The 20,473-nt window shown below is 58.5% G+C and overlaps 1 protein-coding gene across 3 annotated transcripts; it reads right to left on the minus strand.

Moving 5' to 3' along the window:
• Positions 1-709: 709 nt before the first annotated feature.
• Positions 710-15,104, minus strand: WDR81 (WD repeat domain 81). 3 transcript variants are annotated; one of them, XM_030923158.1, is made up of 10 exons: positions 11,190-15,104; positions 9,664-9,771; positions 9,203-9,393; positions 8,890-9,080; positions 7,994-8,159; positions 7,461-7,626; positions 6,083-6,772; positions 3,807-3,952; positions 3,306-3,485; positions 710-1,959 (listed from the first exon to the last, which is right to left on the minus strand). In XM_030923158.1, the coding sequence occupies exons 1-10, from the start codon at positions 14,848-14,850 to the stop codon at positions 1,639-1,641; spliced, it is 5,820 nt and encodes a 1,939-aa protein (XP_030779018.1). In that variant the 5' UTR covers positions 14,851-15,104; the 3' UTR covers positions 710-1,638. The 3 variants fall into 3 exon arrangements, 1 of the variants encoding a protein (XP_030779018.1); XR_004054987.1 differs by lacking the exon at positions 710-1,959 and having other exon boundaries at positions 3,349-3,485; positions 6,069-6,772; XR_004054988.1 differs by lacking the exon at positions 710-1,959 and having other exon boundaries at positions 3,467-3,485; positions 7,516-7,626.
• Between the last annotated feature and the right edge of the window lie 5,369 nt (positions 15,105-20,473).

Consider the following 20,473-nt stretch of genomic DNA (forward strand, 5'->3'; position numbering starts at 1 on the left):
GGGGAGGAAAGGGGAAGCCACAAGAGCCTGTGCAGAGAGCCCGGGATAGGAAGGCCACCCCCAACCTCACAAGCCCGGGATCCAGGGTGGCTGCCTTCAGACTGGGCCCGGAAGGCAGGGGGTAAGGGAGGAGAGATGAGAGGGACTCGGCCTCTCCCACTGTCCTGCCACTCCGGAGCAATGTCCCTTTCCCCTACCCAAGAGTGAGGGTTCTGGAAACTGGCCCGGGGCTGTGTGAACCAGAAGCCTGGCAGCCTGTGCAAAGATCAGGCCGCTTCCCATCTTCACACCTGCTCTTCACTGCCCTGCATCAGGCCGCTTCCCACCCTCACACCTGTTCACTGCCCTGCATCAGGCTGCTTCCCACCCTCACACCTGTTCACTGCCCTGCATCAGGCTGCTTCCCACCCTCACACCTGTTCACTGCCCTGCATCAGGCTGCTTCCCACCCTCACACCTGTTCACTGCCCTGCATCAGGCTGCTTCCCACCCTCACTGTCCTGGAAACTGCTGGGTCTCGACTTTCCCCACCCTGACACCACCAGCAAGATAAGCCTCAGGCCAGGCGTGGTGGCTCACACCTGTAATCCCAATACTTTGGGAGGCTGAGGCGGGAGGATCGCTTGAGCCCAGCAGTTGGAGACCAGCTTGGGCAACATAGTGACACTCCATCTCTATTGGGAAAAAAAAAAAGACAAGCCTCAGTTCGCCCCATGGCTCTTCCAAAGGATTTATTGGTCCTATTTACATCTATTGCAAATTGTGAGGAGGCAGCAGGGGCCAACAGCGGACCTCATCTCCGTCTAGAAGGTGAGGCCGCAGGGATGTTTCAGTCTTCCTCTGGCAGAGACCCGAGGTGCAGAGATGATTCTTCTCACCCCTTCGCTCAGGGTCGTGGAGCCCCAGCAGGGGTTCAGGGCCCAGAGGCTGCCCCCTCAGCTCAAGGCACAAACACTGTAGTTAGGGGTAGGCAGGCAAGGCATGGGCTCACTCCTGGGCAAGGCAGGGGCTCACTCCTGGCAGGCACCACTGGCCAAGTGCTCCTTCTCTCCCCTGCTCCCAGCCTCTTTCTTCCTTCCCCTCCTGGTCCCACACTGGCCAGGGCCTGGGTGGGTGGCCACTTAAACCCCAGACCCTGGCCCTTAACTCCTGGACCATGGCCAGCCTTCCTTAGGCTGGAATCCAAGCACCATCAGTGCCCTGGACCAGGCCACATTCCCTGTCCTAGAGGAACGAGGCAGAGAGAGCCCAGTGTGGGGTGAGGGGCTAGAGACCGGCTGGGCAGGGCCAGTCTCCCTTCCCCTTCCCGAGCCTCCCTGTCCTCATGTGGACCCAGAGGGCAGAGCTGGGGAGAAGTGAAGGTAGCAATGCTTCTTCCTGCTCTCACTTCCTGCTTGCTAGGAGCAGTGCGTCCCCAAGTCATGAATGAGACCCCTCTGGCAGGCTTGGTGGCTCTCGTGATTTAGGGGCCGGGACTCCCCCACTCCAGTTGGAGGCCCCAGTTGGCAGGCCATGTGGGCACCCAGGGCGTGGGACCCAGGGCCTCCAGGGAGGCAGCTGCTGCTTGGGGGAACAGGGTGAGCAGACACACTCCCGCAGATGTCTTCCCACCCTTGCCCGCCCAGCTCCTGCCTCAGCCTATGCCAGGAGGCGGATAACCCCGTTGTCTGAGCCCAGAAGGAGGTGGCGTTTGGTGGGCAGCAGGGCCAGGCTGGTGAGCGTGCCGCGGAAGTTCTCAGAGCTCAGCTTCGTGGTGGCCTGGGAGGGCGGTTCAAGCAGGGAGCAGACGCCAATCTTGTTGGACACAGTGCCGGTGACCGCCTCGCTGCCGTACAGGTCAAAGGTGTGGATGGGGTCGGACGCTGACTTATAGTGATGGGTGGGTTTCTGCTCCAGCTCCTTCCAGACGGTCAAGGAATGGTCAGAGGAGGAGCTGACCAGGACGCTGCCCTCCACCGCCTGTCCCGGGAGAGGAGAGCCTCAGCAGGGGCCTGGGACCTTCTGTGTACCCTCGAGCCCCAAGGCCTTCCCAGCTCCCTCCACAGTCTCTCTCCAGGGAGACAGGCCATCCTGGGTGGGTGACAGGCCACCCTCCCACACACACCATATTCGTGTTTTTCTTTTTTTTTTTTTGAGACGGAGTCTCGCTCTGTCGCCCAGGCTGGAGTGCAGTGGCCGGATCTCAGCTCACTGCAAGCTCCGCCTCCCGGGACTTCAGGTGCCCGCCACCTCGCCCGGCTAGTTTTTTGTATTTTTTAGTAGAGACGGGGTTTCACCGTGTTCGCCAGGATGGTCTCGATCTCCTGACCTCGTGATCCACCCGTCTCGGCCTCCCAAAGTGCTAGGATTACAGGCTTGAGTCACCGCGCCTGGCCTATTTTATTTAATACACTCAGCATCCGTAACCCAGTCATCACTCTAAGTTGAGAACTACCCATAGGCATGGTGCCAGGCGTGCACGTGACAACCTTGACCTTCATAACAACCCTATGCGGTGGATGCTGCCATTGTCCCCATTTCACAGAGAGGAAAAGCGAGGCTCAGAGAAGTGAAGTAACCATAACAAGGTCATGGGGCCAGTAAGCAGCAGAGCCGGGATTCACACCCAGGCTGACCCCAGAACCCTCCTGACACTTTCTTGGAAAGTTAGAATTTAGGGGTACCTTGAGCTCAGGGTTCCCTGGGGCCTGCTCTCAGCAGGGCAATGCAGGACTCAGCCAAGATGGGGAGGAAAGTCCCAGCTGCCTGCAGAAATCCTCCCACACGTAGCCCTGTTCCTCCCCTCCTGGGCCTCCCTGAGCAGCTCCCTGAAGCCTGTGACTGAGAATGGAGGGAGGGGAGGGGAAGGAGAGGGGGGCAGGATCCCCAAGCCCAGGCCTGCTCCTGCCCCTGCCAGGGCAGCCCAGCAGGGCCATGGACTCTGCTCAGTGGTCTGCGGGCAGTAAACAGCCTCCCAGCTGAGCTTTATTTAACCTGAACTGGGTCACGGACAGGACCTGACCCCTGATCCTCCAAGCAAGACAAATATGGACAAGGGTTACTCATTAGAACATCTCCATGAGCAACAGGGTCAGCCCTGCCTCACGGCTCGCGCCCCCATGGCCTGCCTCCTGCTGAGGCCCCTGCAGTGCGACTGGCTCCCAAGTTGGCCCAGGAGAGCCACCCTCCCTGCCCATCAGTCCTGGACCAGGTATATAAGACAGACCAGCTCGAGCCTGTCCCTGGGCAGGCAGGCCCTAAGCAGGGGTGATGGCTGGACACGGGCGGGGGCCGCACAGCAAGGGGAGGGGGACCTGGCCCGTCACCTTGATCTGCAGGATGTCCCCCTCGTGGGCTGGCCAGCCTCGCAGAACCAGGCCCGTGCGGGTGTCCAGGAGCACCATGAAGCCCGAGGAGAAGCCGGCCACGACGCTACGGCCACTGGGGCTGACGGCCAGGGCACGGACAAGCCCAGGGTTCAGCCCACCGCCCAGTCGGAACTCGTGCTGCAGGGAGAGGGCGGTTGAGCTGAGGCACCACCTTCCCATCCCACGCTCCCCAAGGCCCTGCCCACCACCCAAGCCCCCACGGCAGGAAGGCCTGAACCTCTGACCCTCATCAAGGGGCATGAAAAGCCCAGAACCCCACCCTCATCACAGGCCAGAGGACTGCCCCACAGGGTGTGCAGCTGCGGGTGATCTAGCACCAAAAAGAAACTAACTAGTGCCCCAGAACGACATCCTGGCTTTCTGTTTTGGGGGAGTCTGTCCTCCCTGCCAGGTCGCCAGAGAACCAGGCGAGTGCTCAGGGAACTGGACCCTCCTGACCTGCAGACCAGGCTTCCTGCAGTCCACAAAGCGCAGGGTAGAGTCAGAGCTGGCCATGGTGATGCTGGTGTGGGGGGCGGGCATGACAGCCACCGCAGTCAGAGGCACCCGGCTGTCCAGCGGCTCCACTGTGCGAAGGGTCTTCCCTGGGAAGGAAAGTCACAGTGGATCTGGGGTCGCAGCAGCTGATGGAAGAGCCCTGGGAGCTTCTAATCCCCCAACTCACCGCACACCTGCCTCCCATCCCCCAGAGATCCTTAGAAAATGCTAAAGAGGCCGGGCGCGGTGGCTCAAGCCTGTAATCCCAGCACTTTGGGAGGCCGAGACGGGTGGATCACGAGGTCAGGAGATCGAGACCATCCTGGCTAACACGGGGAAACCCTGTCTCTACTAAAAAAAAATACAAAAAACTAGCCGGGCGTGGTGGCAGGCGCCTGTAGTCCCAGCTACTCGGGAGGCTGAGACAGGAGAATGGCGTGAACCCGGGAGGCGGAGCTTGCAGTGAGCCCAGATCGCGTCACTGCACTCCAGCCTGGGTGACAGAGCGAGACTCCGTCTCAAAAAAAAAAAGAAAATGCTAAAGATGTTTCTTTTTTTGAGACGGAGTCTCGCTCTGTCACCCAGGCTGGAGTGCAGTGGCGTGTCTGGGCTCACTGCAACCTCCACCTCCCAGGTTCAAGTGATTCACCCACCTCAGCCTCCTGAGTAGCTGGGATTACAGGAGCCCGCCACCATGCCCAGCTAATATTTTTGCATTTTTAGTAGAGACGGGGTTTCACCATGTTGGCCAGGATGGTCTCCAACTCCTGGCCTCCCAAAGTGCTAAGATTACAGGTGTGAGCCACCATGTCCAGCCTAAAGATGTTTCTTGGCCAGGCGTGGTGGCTCACGCCTGTAATCCCAACACTTTGGGAGGCCGAGGCGGGTGGATCACGAGGTCAGGAGATCGAGATCATCCTGGCTAAGAAGGTGAAACCCCGTCTCTACTAAAAATACAAAAATTAGCTGGGCATGGTGGTGGGCGCCTGTAGTCCCAGCTACTCGGGAGGCTGAGGCAGGAGAATGGCGTGACCCCGGGAGGCGGAGCTTGCAGTGAGCCGAGATCACGCCACTGCAGTCCAGCCTGGGCGACAGAGCAAGACTCTGTCTCAAGAAAAAAAAAAAAAAGATGTTTCTTGACTCTCCCACCTTCCTGCTTCCATGGCCCAGCCAGGCTCCCATCCCCAAAGTAACCTCCTCTCTCTGCACAGCACTGCTGACCCAATGCCCGCTCCCTCTGTCTTCCCTGACACCATCTCTTTCCCCCTTTTAACCATATTTCTCCCTATGGTGATGCCAAAAAGTAAGCAACCATTGGCCAAATATCATCTGCTACACATGAAGCCAAAATCCTATGTGTATTCTCTTCTTCTCTTTTTTTTTTTTTGAGACGGAGTCTCGCTCTGTTGTCCAGGCTGGAGTGCAGTGGCATGATCTCAGCTCACTGCAAGCTCCGCCTGCCGGGTTCACGCCATCCTCCTGCCTCAGCCTCCCGTGTAGCTGGGACTACAGGCGCCCGTCACCATGCCCGGCTAATTTTTTTGTATTTTTAGTAGAGACGGGGTTTCACCATGTTAGCCAGGATGGTCTCGATCTCCTGACCTCGTGATCCACCCGCTTTGGCCTCCCAAAGTGCTGGGATTACAGGCGTGAGCCACTGTGCCTGGTTTTTTTTTTTTTTTTGAGACAGAGTCATGCTCTGTCGCCCAGGCTGGAGTGCAGTGGTGTGATCTCGGCTCACTGCAACCTCTGCCACCTGGGTTCCAGCAATTCTCCTGCCTCAGCCTCCTGTGTAGTTGGGACTACAGGTGCCCACCACCATGCTCGGCCAATTTTTGTATTTTTAATGGAGACAGGGTTTCACCATATTGGCCAGGATGGTCTAGAATTCCTGACCTCCTCATGATCTGCCCACCTCGGCCTCCCAAAGTGCTGGGATTACAGGCGTGCACCACCGCGCCCAAACACATGTTATCTTCTAAGCCCGTTTTTCTGATTCTGTTTATGGATGGGAAAACAGATGCTTCCAGCAGCAGGAACTTGCTCAAGGTAAGTGAGCTGGTGGGACCAGTTCAGACTTAAGTCTAACAGGTTGGAAACCCTAACTGCTCTTCTCGGCGGCCTCGCTGGGTCTCCCCAAACTCCGCAGCATTACAGCCCCACCCTCGGGCCCCCTTCCCAGAGGCCTGGCGGGCGCAGGAGCAGGAACAGAACAGGCCTCACCTGGGCCCGCTCACCTGTGAAGGGGTCCCAGACGTGCACAGCCCCGTCACAGCTCACCACGTGCTGGGGGGCCTCGAGCTGGCCCACGAAGAAGACGCTTTTGCGGTGCTGGGTGTAGACGAGACGTGGGGCCGTCTCGCTGGTCCCGTCGCCATAGTTGTACAGTGGCCAGAGGCGCACAGTGCGATCCTTGCTGCCGCTCAGGAAGAAGTCCTCGCTGCTCAGGGGTGCCACACACTTGACGGCCCCCGAGTGGCCCGGGAAGCTCTGCAGGCGGATCTGGTGGAAGTGAAAGTGGGCGTCCTGCTGGCTCACGCCGATCTCGTACTGCCAGTACGCCAGCCAGTTTCCGCTCAGCCCGTGGGCGCTCCGCGGCAGCTCCTGCTTCAGGGCGTTGTCCTCGCTCCCGCTGCCCAGGCCCCCGCCACCCACCCCCGAGATGGGGCCCAGCGGTCCAGGGTTCTCAGGCCGAGAGTCATTAGGGATCTGAATGCGATTCCCCACCAGGACGCTCCCAAAGGTCCCCGAGTGGCCGTCATCCTGAGGGCAGCCCCCACCCTGGGGGTCCCACTCGGGGCCGGTGCTGGGCACGGTGGGCTCCATGCTGGCAGGGTTGCGACTGCTCGGGCTGACGCTCTCCAAGTACAGCCCCGCCAGCTCCCCAACCAGCTTGTGGTTGGGGACGATTTTCCGGATGATGTCACCTGGATGGGAGTGGGAGAGGTCCTGAGACAGGGAAGATGGCAGGCGGCTGCTATCACCCATCCAAGGACTCGGGAGCCACAGAAGACGGGACAGGAACTGGCTCTGCAACTCTGGGCAAGTAACTCTGTCTCTGAGCCTCAGTTTCCTCCCCGGTGAAATGTGCATTCATTCCGTTGTGATGTACACATGAGCGTCTTCTATATGTGCTGTGCCGTGCTGGGCACTAGGAATAGAATACGGAACAAGACAGGTGGTGCCCTGGCCTCCCAAAGCTTAGATTTCAGTGGCGGGATGATAACACGTGTTATCTGTCTGTCTGTCCTCTGCAGGGAGATGACACGCTGAAACGATTAGCACAGCACCATGCAGGGCCCAGAGGGGAAGCTTCGTAAACAGGAGGCCACTCCTTCCCTCTCAGCTCCTGCAGACAGCCAGTCCACCGCCCTGACTCTCCTGCCTTCCCCAGGGATGCTACAGGCCAGCTCCTGGGCCTCTCTTGCTGGCTACTGCTCCGTCCCTGTTTGTATGTCACCTTGGACGTAGGGGTCTGAGACCGAATCCCTTTGCTCTCACCCAAAGAAACTACTTAGAACCCACTGCTGACTCTGGGGCAAGGGCAGAGAATGGGGCCTCCCAAGGGAGGAGACGGCCACGAAGGCTGTGACAGGGAACGTGACGGGGCAGTACCCAACAGGCAGGAGAAGGGCACGTAGATTGTGTACGCCATCTCCAGGGTGAACACCTTCTGCAGCTCGTCCAGCAGGGCAGGGTCCACGGGCCGCTGCTGCCCATCAGAGAAGACCACCTGTGGCAGCTGGCCCTCACCACGGCCCGCGGGGTCCAGCTTCAGATCCTGTGAGCAAGACGCCCAGGAGGTCAGCCGGGTCCACCGCCCCCACCCCAGCCTGCCCTGGCCCTCACCGAGGCCCTCAGGGTCCAGCTTCAGATCCTGTAAGCGAGACGCCCAGGGGGTCAGCCGGGTCCACCGCCCCCACCCCAGCCTGCCCTGGCCCTCACCGAGGCCCTCAGGGTCCAGCTTCAGATCCTGTAAGCGAGACGCCCAGGGGGTCAGCCGGGTCCACCGCCCCCACCCCAGCCTGCCCTGGCCCTCACCGAGGCCCTCAGGGTCCAGCTTCAGATCCTGTAAGCGAGACGCCCAGGAGGTCAGCCGGGTCCACAGCCCCCGCCCCGGCCTGCCCTGGCCCCGCAGATCTGCCCACCTGTTGCCGAAGCTCATGCAGCTGAGAGAAGACCTGGAAGAAGGTGGCCACAGGCTCGCTCAGGTGCTGCTGGACCATCTCCTGTCCGATGCGCAGGCAGATGAGGGCGATGAGGCTGATGGTTTTCACACACAGGATAGTCCGGGCCTGGGCCCCACTTGGGAACCTGGAAACAGAGCTCATGAGCTCCAATCCCGGGTTCTGCAGGACTTGACCAGAATCTATCAAAAGCTTTATTTATTTTTATTGAGACAGAATCTTGCTCTGTCACCCAGGCTGGAGTGCAGTGGTATGACCTCGGCTCACTGCAACATCTGCCTCCTGGGTTCAAGCAATTATCTTGCCTCAGTCTCTCGAGTAGCTGGGACTACAGGTATGAGCCACCATATCTGGCTAATTTTTTTTGTATTTTTAGTAGAGATGAGGTTTTGCTATATTGGCCAAGCGGGTCTCGAACTCCTGACCTCGTGATCCACCCACCTCGGCCTCCCAAAGTGCTGGGATTACAGGCGTGAGACACCATGCCCAGCCTTTATATATATTTTTAAAGACGAGGTCTCATTTTGTTGCCCAGGCTAGTCTTGAACTCCTGGACTCAAGCAATCTTCCCATCCTGGCCTCTCAAAGTGCTGGGATTACAGGCATACAGCCACCACGCCCGGCCATATCAAAAGCTTTAAATGAAAGAAGCTCTAAGACCAACTGGTTCAAACCAGATGAGGAAACTGAGGCACAGGAAAAGGGTGTGGCTTGCTCAGGGTCAAAGAGCGGGGATCAAAACCAGGACTCTTGACATCCAGCCCAGTGTTACATCCTCTCCCCTGAGCTTCCCAGCCCCTCCTGGGCAGCCCCTCCGCTGGGCCGGTCCCCCTACATCGGCTGGGGCGGAGGCCTACCCCGTGACGAGGGAGGTGAGGAAGCTGAGCACGGGCAGCAGGACCTCATGGCTGATCCGGGGCAGGATGTCCATGAGTGTGGTGTCTGAGAGGTACACGATGATCTTCTGAGTCAGTGTCACTGCGGCCAGCAGCCCCGCCTCCTTACGGCTGTTCAGTCGGCTGGGGCCTGAGGCACTCCCTGGGGCCACCTAGAACCACCCAGCAGATGAGGGCCTGGCAGCCCCAGGGACCCCCTGGCACCCAGAGACCCCGGGCCAGCCCTCAGGTCCTCAGCCTTCCCAGCCCCGGGCCTGCCAAACCAGCGACTGACCAGGTAGCTGATGTAGGGCAGGTACTGGTAGGTGAGGACGGGCTCCCCATACAGGTGGGCGATGTGGAGGAGACAGCTGAGCACGGGCCCTGACACGATGTCGCCCAGGACCGGCCTCTTCTGGTAGATGTTGCCAGCGCTCAGCGGAGGGCTCTCGCCACTGCTCACCGTGAACTGCTGCCGAGTGGGTCCTGCCAAGGAAGGGCCAGCAGTCCTGAGTCGCCAGTGGAGGGCCGGAGGGAGCCTGACCCTGCAGGGCTGCACTGGCTGCTTGAGCTCACTCTAGCCTGGGGCCCAGCCCGGCCCTATCCAATTGCTGGCACTTACAGACCGGGACCCAGCACCTAGCCGGGGGGTGGTTTGAGGGAGGGGTGGGAAGGATCCTCGCTGGAGGGGGCTTAAGCTAGGCAGAGGGCCTGGGAGAAACCCTCATCTCCAGCACCGACCACAGGCCTCCTTACCAACATAACAAGACGTCAGCAGGCGGAGCAGGTTCCGGGCCACGTGGCGAGAAGCCACTGTGGGGCCGAGCTTGGCCGACAGCCAGCGGACCATCTTGCAGGCTGTATCTGTGGAGTGGGAGCAGGCCCTGAGCTCCTCAGATAACATGAGTTCATCACCCCTCCCACCCCACGGCACCCCACTCAACCACCTCCGGCTGCAGCTCTGCCAAGAGCCCAGCCCAGGCCGGCTGTCCCACACCATCCCCCTCCACGTACAGTGGCAGAGGTGCCTAGGCCCTGGCCTGTGGGACTCTGGCTGCTCCAGACTCCTCTCTACAGGCACGACCTGCAGGAAGTTAGCCTGCCCGTGGGTCTTCTGAAACTCCTTAACGAGGCCTGGCCCGGCCCTGGCCACCTCCCTTCTGGCCTCTCTTCCCTCCACTCCCTCGGTCTCCCCATAATGGCTGTTCCCTGCTTTTCTTCTTTTTTTTTTTGAGACAGAGTCTCGCTCTGTCACCCAGGCTGGAGTGTAATGGCACGATCTCAGCTCACTGCAATGCAACCTCTGCTTTCCAGCGCCCTTACTCTCTTCCTTCAATCTCCAGGGTCAAGTGATTCTCCTGCTTCAGCCTCCCAAGTAGCTGGGATTATAGGCACCCACCACCATGCTCGGCTAATTTTTTGTATTTTTGGTAGAGATGGGGTTTCACCATATTGGCCAGGATGGTCTCGATCTCCTGACATTTTGATCCACCCGCCTTGGCCTCCCAATGTGCTGGGATTACAGGTGTGAGCCACCACGCCCAGCCCCCTGCTTCTCTTCTTGAATGGAACATGACAGCCTCAGAGCCTCACACACTCTGTTCCCTCAGCCTTCAGACTTTCTTTTTGCCCATTTTTGCCTACCTCCTTCCTACTCCTACTTGAACCTCAGCTGTCTCTGCTTTTAAGGAAGCCTGCTCTGACCCTTGAAAACTAGATGTAAAAGCACCTTTTTTTTTTTCTTTTTTGAGACGGAGTCTTGCTCTGTTGCCCAGGCTGCAGTGCAGTGGCACAGTCTCAGCTCACTGCAACCTCTGCCTCCCGGGTTCAAGCAATTCTCCTGCCTCAGTCTCCCTAGTAGCTGGGATTACAAGTGCCTGCCACCACGCCCGCCTAATTTTTGTATTTTTAGTAGAGACAGGGTTTCACCATGTTGGCCAGGCTGGTCTCGAACTCCTGACCTCAGATGATCTGCCTGCCTCGGCCTCCTGAAGTGCTGGGATTAGAGGCGTGAGCCACGGCGCCCCTGAAAAGCTCCATGTTCCACTCCCTCCCAGGAATGCAGCCATGTTCTTTATCACACTAACATAATACACTTGCTTAAGACCGTCTACACTGCAGCATCTTGTCTGCTGGGTGTGAGTTCTGTGAAGGCAAGCCCACATCTGTGTTGCAGGTGGCCCTGGCTCGATCCACTGCTCGGCACAGAGTAGGTGCTCTGCAAGTGTGAGGGAGAAGCAGGAGGTGTTTTTGACCAACACCTCCCAGACCTGGGAGCTTACCAAGGAGGATCTTCTGTTCTTTGCCTTCTGACTGCTCAGACAGTGGCTCCTCCTCTTCTTCCCCATCTCCCCCACTGCTGCCGGCCACAACCGTCTCCATGGACAGCACCGTGTCAGACAGAGTGAGCTCAGATGCTCCGGTGACCTCCTCCTGCTCCCCCTCCTCCTCCTCTAGCACCAGGCAGCCGTCCTCCTCCTCCTCGTCCTCCTCGGAGCTCTCGCTTTGCTTCAAGTCCTGGCTGCTGTCGCCTGATCGAAGGCTGCTCTTGTCCACGGGGGCACCCCCCTCGTCTGGAGCCCGCTCCTCACCCAGGGAGGTCTCACTGGTGCTGCTCTTGTCACTCAGCCGGCCCAGGCTCACAGCCTCAGCCTCCTGGGGTTGGGGAGACTCAGTTACATAGAGCCCAGCCTGGAAGTCCTCTGTCTCAGGGAGGTCAGCCTGGTCGTGGAAGCTGACGCCAGACGTGTAGTCTGGGAGCCCCAGGCCCGAGGAGGCAGGAGGCTCCCCATCCATGGGAATCTCCTCCCCAAAAGCACAAGAGCCAGGCCCGGCCCCGGGCAGCCCGCTCTCCTCCTCCTCGGCAGCCCCTACCAGGTCCTTGGTCTCCTCCTGGGAGGCCTCCGCGCCCGCCAGCACCTGCAGGACATGGGGCAGTAGGTGAGTGAGAAAGGCCTGCAGGCCCAGCCGCACCATCAGCTGGGCCACAAAGCAGTCCGTGTACAGGTAGAAGCGGCCGTGTAGCTGGCAGGGGCTCTCGTAGGCACCAATGAGAGGCTTCAGGAGGTACTTATTGGCGTTTTTGGGGCCCAGTGCCTTGGCAACAGGTTCAAACAGATACCAGGCAGTGTACACAGCCGTGTGCTCCTCGGACATAAGTGACAGCACGAAGGGCAGCAGGATCTCCAGGCCCTCGGGGGTGATGTCCTTCAGCACCGCACCCAGCTGCTGCCACAGGGCAAACACCAGCTCGCGCCCCTGGGCCTCGTCCTCCACGCGCCTTGCCTGGTACAGGAGGATGAATCTGTGCAGCGCCGGGAAGTAGGGCGGGAAGGGAACCACGGAGCTGAAGGAGCTGAGAAGCTGGCTTGGGCAGGGTGGGGGCAGGCCCTGGGAGACAGGCCTGTACTCAAACAGTTGGTCCAGCTTGCCCCTCTCTGCTCCCAAGGGGATTTCGGGGCCACTCAGCTGTAGGAGTGTGTCCAGCACGGGCTGCAAAGACACAGGGACCTCCTTGGGGTGGCGTGTGCAGAGCCCCCGGATGGCCTCGAAGCGTACCCACAAAGGTGCATCGGGCTGCAGCGTCCGCACCCTGGTGGCAAACACCATCTCCGCCAACAAGACACCCAGCGCCTGCATGTCCCTGTGAAGCAGGCACTGCAGTGGCACAGCTGGCTGGACCCGGGGCTGCTCAGGCACCTCCAATAGGCCCCCTAGGCCTTTGGCCAAGAAGTTGCCCGTTTTTTCCAGCTCCTCCAGGGCCTGCACAGGATTGAAGCTCTCAGGAAGAAGAATCCTCCCCTCCTCGCCCTCCCCAGGGTCTACCCCAGCAGCTTTATTCCTGCGGCCTGGACGGGAGGCTGAGAAAGACAGAAGGCCAGGGGACGCTTGACCGGAGAAGGAGCCCAGCTGGTCACCTGCTTTCCCAGTAAGGGAAATGGAATCCAGAGCTTCTGTGGCCTGTTCCAAGTCGTCTTCTCCTGCCACCGGCCTGTCTCTGGTCCAGCTAGCCTCGCAGGGAGTGGCCTCTAAAACTGGCCGGCCCACTTCATTTGGAAGCTGTCCCAGGTTTTCCGTGAAGTCCTCCCGGCCTGTGGTCTCCTGGATGGTCTGGACCAACAGCTTGGGGATGAGGGGAGGCTCAGGGGGAAGGGCAGGAGCCCCAGCCAGGCGCTGGGGGTGTGGCTGATCAAAGAGCTGCACCACCCCGTAGCTGGCCAGGTGAGTGTGGGCGTCCACCAGGTGCAGACACACATTCTTCTCTTTGACTGCCTCCTTGCCCTGGAGTTTATAGCCAAACGTGAGGTCGATCCAATGGTGCAGGTCCCGGGACACCTCGCAGCTCTCCAGCAGGGCTCGGTGCGCAGCCACGAACTCCTGGCTGGAGCTGCACCAGGCTGGCACGTCCAGGTCAGGCATGTCAGGGTGGATGGAGCGGAAGATAGAGGGATCGGTGTAGAACTCCGGGATACACTCATCGGGGGTCCAGTTCTGCATCCGCTCCATGCTGGCCGGGTACTCGTGGGGCTCCCACTGCGCGCGGACGTGTCCGCAGAGCACCGACCGAGGCGTGCGCCGAGCCTTGTACACGTAGTACGTGATGTCGGAGAGCACGTCTGAGATGTGGTGAGGCACGTGAGGGGGTTCCCCGCCGCCCGCCCCGCCTGCCACGAAAGCCTGCCGCGTCATCTCGTACGTGAAGTCCAGTTGCTTATCTCCCTTGTTGAGGCGGAACTTGGACTTGCGCAAGTCTCGGAAGCGCCCGTGCGGCGTGGTGAAATCCACCACCCAGGGCAGCACGGGGTGGTAGTTGGGGTCCCCCTGCCGCCGACCTGCCAACCGATTCAGCTGCATGAGGTAGTGGAAGTTGCTGATGCGGCCGTGCACCCAATCTAGCACAAGGCCCCGAAGTTCCTCCTGGCCGGTGGGTTGCCCAGGTTGCCCTCCCTGCTCCCCTTGAGACGCAATGCCCGCCTCATCCCTTGCCACAGGGGCCTCCTCATTCTCGTCCTCCTCGGGCCTCTCATAAGCACTCAGGTCCAGTCGCAGCTCGCTGCAAAGCTTCTCATCCACAGCGACGTGATGCAAAGACAGGGCCCCGCACGCCAGCCCCTGGCGGTGACAGGCATCCATAGCCCTCAGCACGCGGAAGAGAATGAACAGTACCTTGGCCTGGCTGTTGGTCAGCTTGGCAGGGCTGAAGGTGACCACGTCATGTAGGGAGAACTGCACGTAAGGGTGTACCACATACAGCATCTCCGACGACTCCAGCAAGGCCTCAGCCCGTAGGAGACTAGGGCAAGCAGGGGTGCCCCGAGGGGGACAGGGGCCTTCTCTGGCATATGATGGGCATTGGGTAGTTTCGCCCACTGGCAGGAAGGAGCAACCATAGACCCTCTGCAGAGCCTGCCGTACCGAGTCCAAGGCAGGGACAGCTGAGGGGGCAGGGCTGTGACTATACGGCTGCCCGTAAGTGTGGTATGCATGGCGCCACAGGTTGCGATAATTCTGGGCGGCAACCTCCTGCATGAAGCGAGTGAGCGTCTCAGGGCCGCAGGACCCGTCCTCAAAGGGCAGGCCCCCGCCCAGGGGGTAGGACAGTCTCCGCTTCCGCAGCCCATGCACCTCCACTCGCGTCCAGCCGGCAGGCAGCCTCTGCACAGAGCGCTGCAGCAGAGTCCGGACTTCCGCTTCTCCCAGGCCCTCTGCGCGGGGACAGGGTCCCAGGGGCAGCCGGCGATCGCGGAGGCTGGCCAGCCAGCGCGCAGGCACTAGGGCCACCACGTGGGTGCCCCCTGGGGCCGGAGCCAGCTGCCTGGGATCGATGCTCAGGTCCCTCTCCACGCTCCGGAGCAGCTCCTGCATGTCTGGGTTTGGGGGCGGGTGCCAGCCCCCGACCGGGGTGTTGAGAGCGCCTGCCCGCCCCTCGCTGCCCTGGGCCATCTCCTCCAGGCCGCCCGGGGGCAGCGCGGGGCTGAGCCCGGCCACGACCCTGCAGGCGACGGCTTCCGGGGTGCCAGGCCGGCGAGGCTGGGATGGGCGCGGGGCAGGGGCTGGGGCGGAGGTGGCCGCGGGGAGCCGGCGGCGGAGAAGAGGCGGGAGAGGGGCGCGCTTACCCCTCCGCGGGTCCTGCGCTCCGGGCGCGGCGGGGCAGAGGCTGCCGGGCGCGAGCACCGGGCTCCACCGTGACGGGTCAGCTGACGCGGGTCACGTGATCGCCCCAGCACGGAAACAAGCGCACGTGGCTCCAGAGGCCTGGGCGGGACCCGGCTTCCTGCCCCGCGGCCTCCGCGCCCTCCCTCCCGCTGCTCCGCTGTGGCTGGGTCCCGGCTCCGCTTCCTCCCAGGGCTGGAAGGGTCTCCAGCCAGCTCAGCCGGGGCGGGCGGAGGGTGATGCCGACCTCCCCACCCCTCCCTGCTCCCTCCAGCACGCACCAGTGCGGGTCCGGGAGGCTGTTCCCAGAGATGCCAGCCTCTACGAAAGTGCCGGCCACAGTCAGGGGCAGAACTGGGACTTTTTTTTTTTTTTTTTTGAGATGGAGTCTCCCTCTGTCGCCCAGGCTGGACTGCAGTGGCGCAATCTCGGCTCACGGCAACCTCCGCCTCCTGGGTTCAAGCGATTCTCCTGCCTCAGCCTCCCTAGTGGCTGGGACGACAGGCGCGCGCCACCACGCCCGGCTAATTTTTGTATTTTTTGGTAGAGACGGGATTTCGCCATGTTGGCCAGGCTGATCTCGAACTCCTGGCCTCGTGATCCACCCGTCTGGGCCTCCCAAGGTGCTGGGATGACAGGCGCGAGCCACCGTGCCTGGCCAGAACTGGGACTTTTGACATCAAATCCCTTCGGCGCCTCCACGCCGCCTTCCATAGGAAGGAGCTTTTTAATTTGCCGAAGTACTTCAGCAGTCGCATTCCATTTGACCCTCACAACACATTCTGTGAGGGAGGGAGGACAGTTATTACTGTTTATATTTTACAAGTGATAACGGAGAACGGCCTGGCGGAATGGAGACTTAGAAACTGGTGCCAGACTTCTTTCTGCCCCGGAGCACTCCCTCCTGACAGCCCTCTCACGGCCTTTTAAAAAACAAAACTGGCCAGGCCCAGTGGCTCCTGCCTGTAATCCCAGCACTTTGGGAGGCCGAGGTGGGCAGATCGCCTGAGGTCAGCAGTTCGAGACCACCCTGACCTACATGGAGAAACCTGTCTCTACTAAAAATACAAAATTTAGCCGGGTGTGGGGGTGGGCGTCTGTAATCCCAGATACTCAAGAGGCTGAGGCAGGAGAATCACTTGAACCGGAGAGGCGGAGGTTGCAGTGAGCCAAGATCACACCATTGCATTCCAGCTGGGGCAACAAGAGCAAAACTTCGTCTCAGAAAATAAATAAATAAACAAACAGGCCAGGTGCGGTGGCTCATGCCTGTAACCCCAGCACTTTAGGAGGCCGAGGCGGGCGGATCACAAGGTCAGGAGATTGAGACCATCCTGGCTAACAGGGTGAAACCCCGTGTCTACTAAAAACACAAAAAATTAGCTGGGTGTGGTGGTGGGTGCCTGTAGTTCCAGTTACTTGGAAGGCTGAGGCAGGAGAATGGCATGAACCCGGGAGGTAGAGCTTGCAGTGAGCCAAGATCGTGCCACTGCACTCCAGCCTGGGCGACAGAGTGAGACTCCGTCAATAAATAAATAAATAAATATAAATAAATAAATAAATAAATAAATAAATAAATAAATAAATAAAATAAAAACAAAACCAAGCCCTGGGCCATCTGAGGGAGAGAAGTGGCCCAGGCCCAGAGGCCTGGTGTCTTGGGGAAGAAATGTTCCCCCAAGACTTTCTGTTGCAGATTGGCCTTTGCGGTACCACAGAGCCTGCCAGCTGTGGTCAGAGCCTTCCAGATGGCTGGGGGAAGGGTGCGGCACAGGATAGGGAATAGAAACCAGACAGCTAGCACCAAAACGATGTGATTCCTTTAAGGGGTCTTAGTTCTGACTCATCTGCAGGACAGACAGACGATTGTCTACAGTGAAAGCACTGGCCCTGTTTCTTTTGTCTCCCTCTTAGGAGAGAGTTTGCCTCTTTTTTTTTTTTTGAGACGAAGTCTGGCTCTGTCGCCCAGACTGGAGTGCAGTGGCCAGATCTCAGCTCACTGCAAGCTCCGCCTCCGGGGTTTACGCCATTCTCCTGCCTCAGCCTCCCGAGTAGCTGGGACTACAGGTGCCCGCCACCTCGCCCAGCTAGTTTTTTGTATTTTTTAGCAGAGATGGGGTTTCACCGTGTTAGCCAGGATGGTCTCGATCTCCTGACCTCATGATCCACCCATCTCGGCCTCCCAAAGTGCCGCGATTACAGGCTTGAGCCACCGCCCGGGGAGAGTTTGCCTTTTGAAGGAGCTTGGTGTACAGGTGTGACGGTCCCATAAAGGCACTTAGGAAAACTAGGCCTTGGCTGGGCGCGGTGGCTCATGCCTGTAATCCCAGCACTTTGGGAGGCCGAGGCGGGCAAATCACGAGGTCAGGAGTTCAAGACCAGCCCGGCCAACTTGGGGAAATCCCATCTCTACTAAAAATACAAAAAAATGAGCTGGGTGTGGCAGCGGGCGCCTGGAAACCCAGCCACTCAGGAGGCTGAGGCAGGAGAATTGCTTGAACCCTGGAGGCGGAGGTTGCAGTGAGCTGAGATCGCGCCACTGCACTCCAGCCTGGGTGGCAGAGCGAGGCTCCGTCTCAAAAAAAAAAAAAAGAAAAGAAAAGAAAAGAAAAAAGAAAACTAGGCCTTATAGGAGAGAAAACAGGAGGGCCAGGTGCAGTGGCTCATGCCTGTAACCCAGCACTTTGGGAGGCCGAGGTTGGCAGATCACCTGCGGTCAGGAGTTTGAGACCAGCCTGACCAACATGGAGAAACCCCGTCTCTACTAAAATATAAAAATGAACCAGGTGTGGTGGCGGGCACCTATAATCCCAGCTACTTGGGAGGCTGAGGCAGGAGAATCACTTGAACCCAGGAGGCAGAGGTTGCAGTGCATGCTAATGCACTCTAACCTGGGCGACAGAGCGAGATTCCATCTCCAAAAAAAAAAAAAAAAAGAGAGAGAGAGAGAAAACAGGAATGTCTCAGCCATGATCTGATTTCATCTGTCTCCTCTTTCTTGAAGGGCAGCTGGAACCTCTCATGTGCTTGGTCATACGACCTTGGGCAGTAATAACTTACAACTAACGTGTGGAGCATGAACAGGAGCTAGTCACCTGTTAAGCATTTTGCATACCCTGTTTTGTGTAATTCTCGCCACCCTTTTAAGAATATTTTTTGTTTTTTTTTAAGACAGAGTCTCACTCTGTTGCCCAGGCTAGAGGGCAGTAGTGTGATCTCAGCTCCCTACAGCCTCGAACTTCCAGGCTCAGGTGAACTTCCCACCTCAGCCTCCTGAGTAGCTGGGACTACAGGTACATGCCACCATATCCAGCTAATTTTTTGTATTTTTGTAGCTGCAGGGTTTTGCCATGTTTACCAGGCTGGTCTTGAACACCTGGGCTCAAGCAATCTGCCCATCTCGGCCTCCCAAAGTGTTAGGATACAGGGAGCCACAGTGCCTGGCCAATTTTTTTATTTTTATTTTTTGACATAGGGCCTCACTCTGTCACCCAGGCTGCAGTGCAGTGATTTGATCACAGCTGACTGCAGCCTCGACCTCCTCAGGCTCAGATGATCCTCCCACCTTAGCCTCCCAAGTAGCTGGGACTACAGGCAGTGTCACCATACACAGCTAATTTTTTTTTTTTTTTTTTAAGATGAAGTTTCGCTCTTGTTGCCCAGGCTGGAGTGCAATGGCGCCATCTTGGCTCACCACTACCTCCGCCTCCCGGGTTCAAGCGATTTTCCTGCCTCAGCCTCCTGAGTAGCTGAGATTACAGGCATGCTCCATCATGCCTGGCTAATTTTTTTGCATTTTTTTAAGTAGAGATGGGGTTTCTCCATGTTGGTCAGGCTGGTCTCGAACTTCCGACCTCAGGTGATCTGCCTGCCTTGGCCTCCCAAAGCGATGGGATTACAGGCGTGAGCCATCATGCCCACCTAAAGAAGATACTTTTATGCCCATTTTAGGATAAGGAAGCTAACTGACTACCTTAAGTAACTTGCTCAAGGTCATGTAAGAAGCTAAGAGGCCGGGCGTGGTGGCTCAAGCCTGTAATCCCAGCACTTTGGGAGGCCGAGTCGGGCGGATCACGAGGTCAGAAGATCAAGACCATCCTGGCTAACACGGTGAAACCCTGTCTCTACTAAAAATACAAAAAAAAACTAGCCGGGCGAGGTGGCGGGCGCCTGTAGTCCCAGCTACTTGGGAGGCTGAGGCAGGAGAATGGCGTGAACCCGGGAGGCGGAGCTTGCAGTGAGCTGAGATCTGGCCACTGCACTCCAGCCTGGGCGACAGAGCGAGACTCCCTCTCAAAAAAAAAAAAAAAAAAAAAAAAAAAAAAAAAAAGTCTGGCTATTAAGTATCTTTAAAAGACTATCTTTGGGCCGGCGCGGTGGCTCAAGCCTGTAATCCCAGCACTTTGGGAGGCCGAGACAGGCAAATCACGAGGTCAGGAGATCAAGACCATCCTGGCTAACACGGTGAAACCCTGTCTCTACTAAAAATACAAAAAAAAACTAGCCGGGCGAGGTGGCGGGCGCCTGTAGTCCCAGATACTTGGGAGGCTGAGGCAGGAGAATGGCGTAAACCCGGGAGGCGGAGCTTGCAGTGAGCTGAGATCCGGCCACTGCACTCCAGCCCCGGCGACAGAGCGAGACTCCGCCTCAAAAAAAAAAAAAAAAAAAAAAAAAAAAAAAGGCCGGGCGCGGTGGCTCAAGCCTGTAATCCCAGCACTTTGGGAGGCCGAGACGGGCGGATCACAAGGTCAGGAGATCAAGACCATCCTGGCTAACCCGGTGAAACCCCGTCTCTACTAAAAAATATAAAAAACTAGCCGGGCGAGGTGGCGGGCGCCTGTAGTCCCAGCTACTCGGGAGGCTGAGGCAGGAGAATGGCGTGAACCCGGGAGGCGGAGCTTGCAGTGAGCTGAGATCCGGCCACAGTACTCCAGCCTGGGCGACAGAGCCAGACTCCGTCTCAAAAAAAAAAAAAAAAAAAAAAAAAAAGAAGCTAAGAAGCAATAGAGCCAGGATTCACATCCAAGCCTGTCTGATTCAGTGTTCTTGGCTGGGCGCGATGGCACATGTCTGTAATCCTAGCACTTTGGGAGGCTGAGGTGGGCAGATCACCTGAGGTTAGGAGTTCGAGCCCAGCCTGGACAACATGGTGAAACCCCATCTCTACAAAAGTACAAAAATTAGCCGGGCATGATAGCAGATGCCCGTAATCCCAGCTACTCGGGAGTCTGAGTCAGGAGAGCTGCACCATTGCACTCTAGCTGGGCAACAGAGCAGAGTGCAGTGGAATGATCTCAGCTCACTGCAACCTCCACCCCCCAGGTTCAAGTGATTCTCTTGCCGCAGCCTCCCAAGTAGCTGGGATTACAGGTGCCTGCCACCACGCCCAGCTAAGTTTTATATTTTTAGTAGA

Source organism: Rhinopithecus roxellana, chromosome 19 (assembly GCF_007565055.1).
Source record: "Rhinopithecus roxellana isolate Shanxi Qingling chromosome 19, ASM756505v1, whole genome shotgun sequence".
NCBI lineage: Eukaryota > Metazoa > Chordata > Mammalia > Primates > Cercopithecidae > Rhinopithecus > Rhinopithecus roxellana.

Bases quoted from the DNA above. Each gene is read 5' to 3' on its own strand.
- WDR81 (XM_030923158.1), bottom strand. From the start codon at position 14,850: ATGGCCCAGGGCAGCGAGGGGCGGGCAGGCGCTCTCAACACCCCGGTC. The intron at 9,081-9,202 runs GTCAGTCGCTGG...GGGTGGTTCTAG, and splicing joins TGCCCTACATCAGCTACCTG to GTGGCCCCAGGGAGTGCCTC. The intron at 1,960-3,305 runs GTGACGGGCCAG...CTCCCGGGACAG, and splicing joins GGGACATCCTGCAGATCAAG to GCGGTGGAGGGCAGCGTCCT.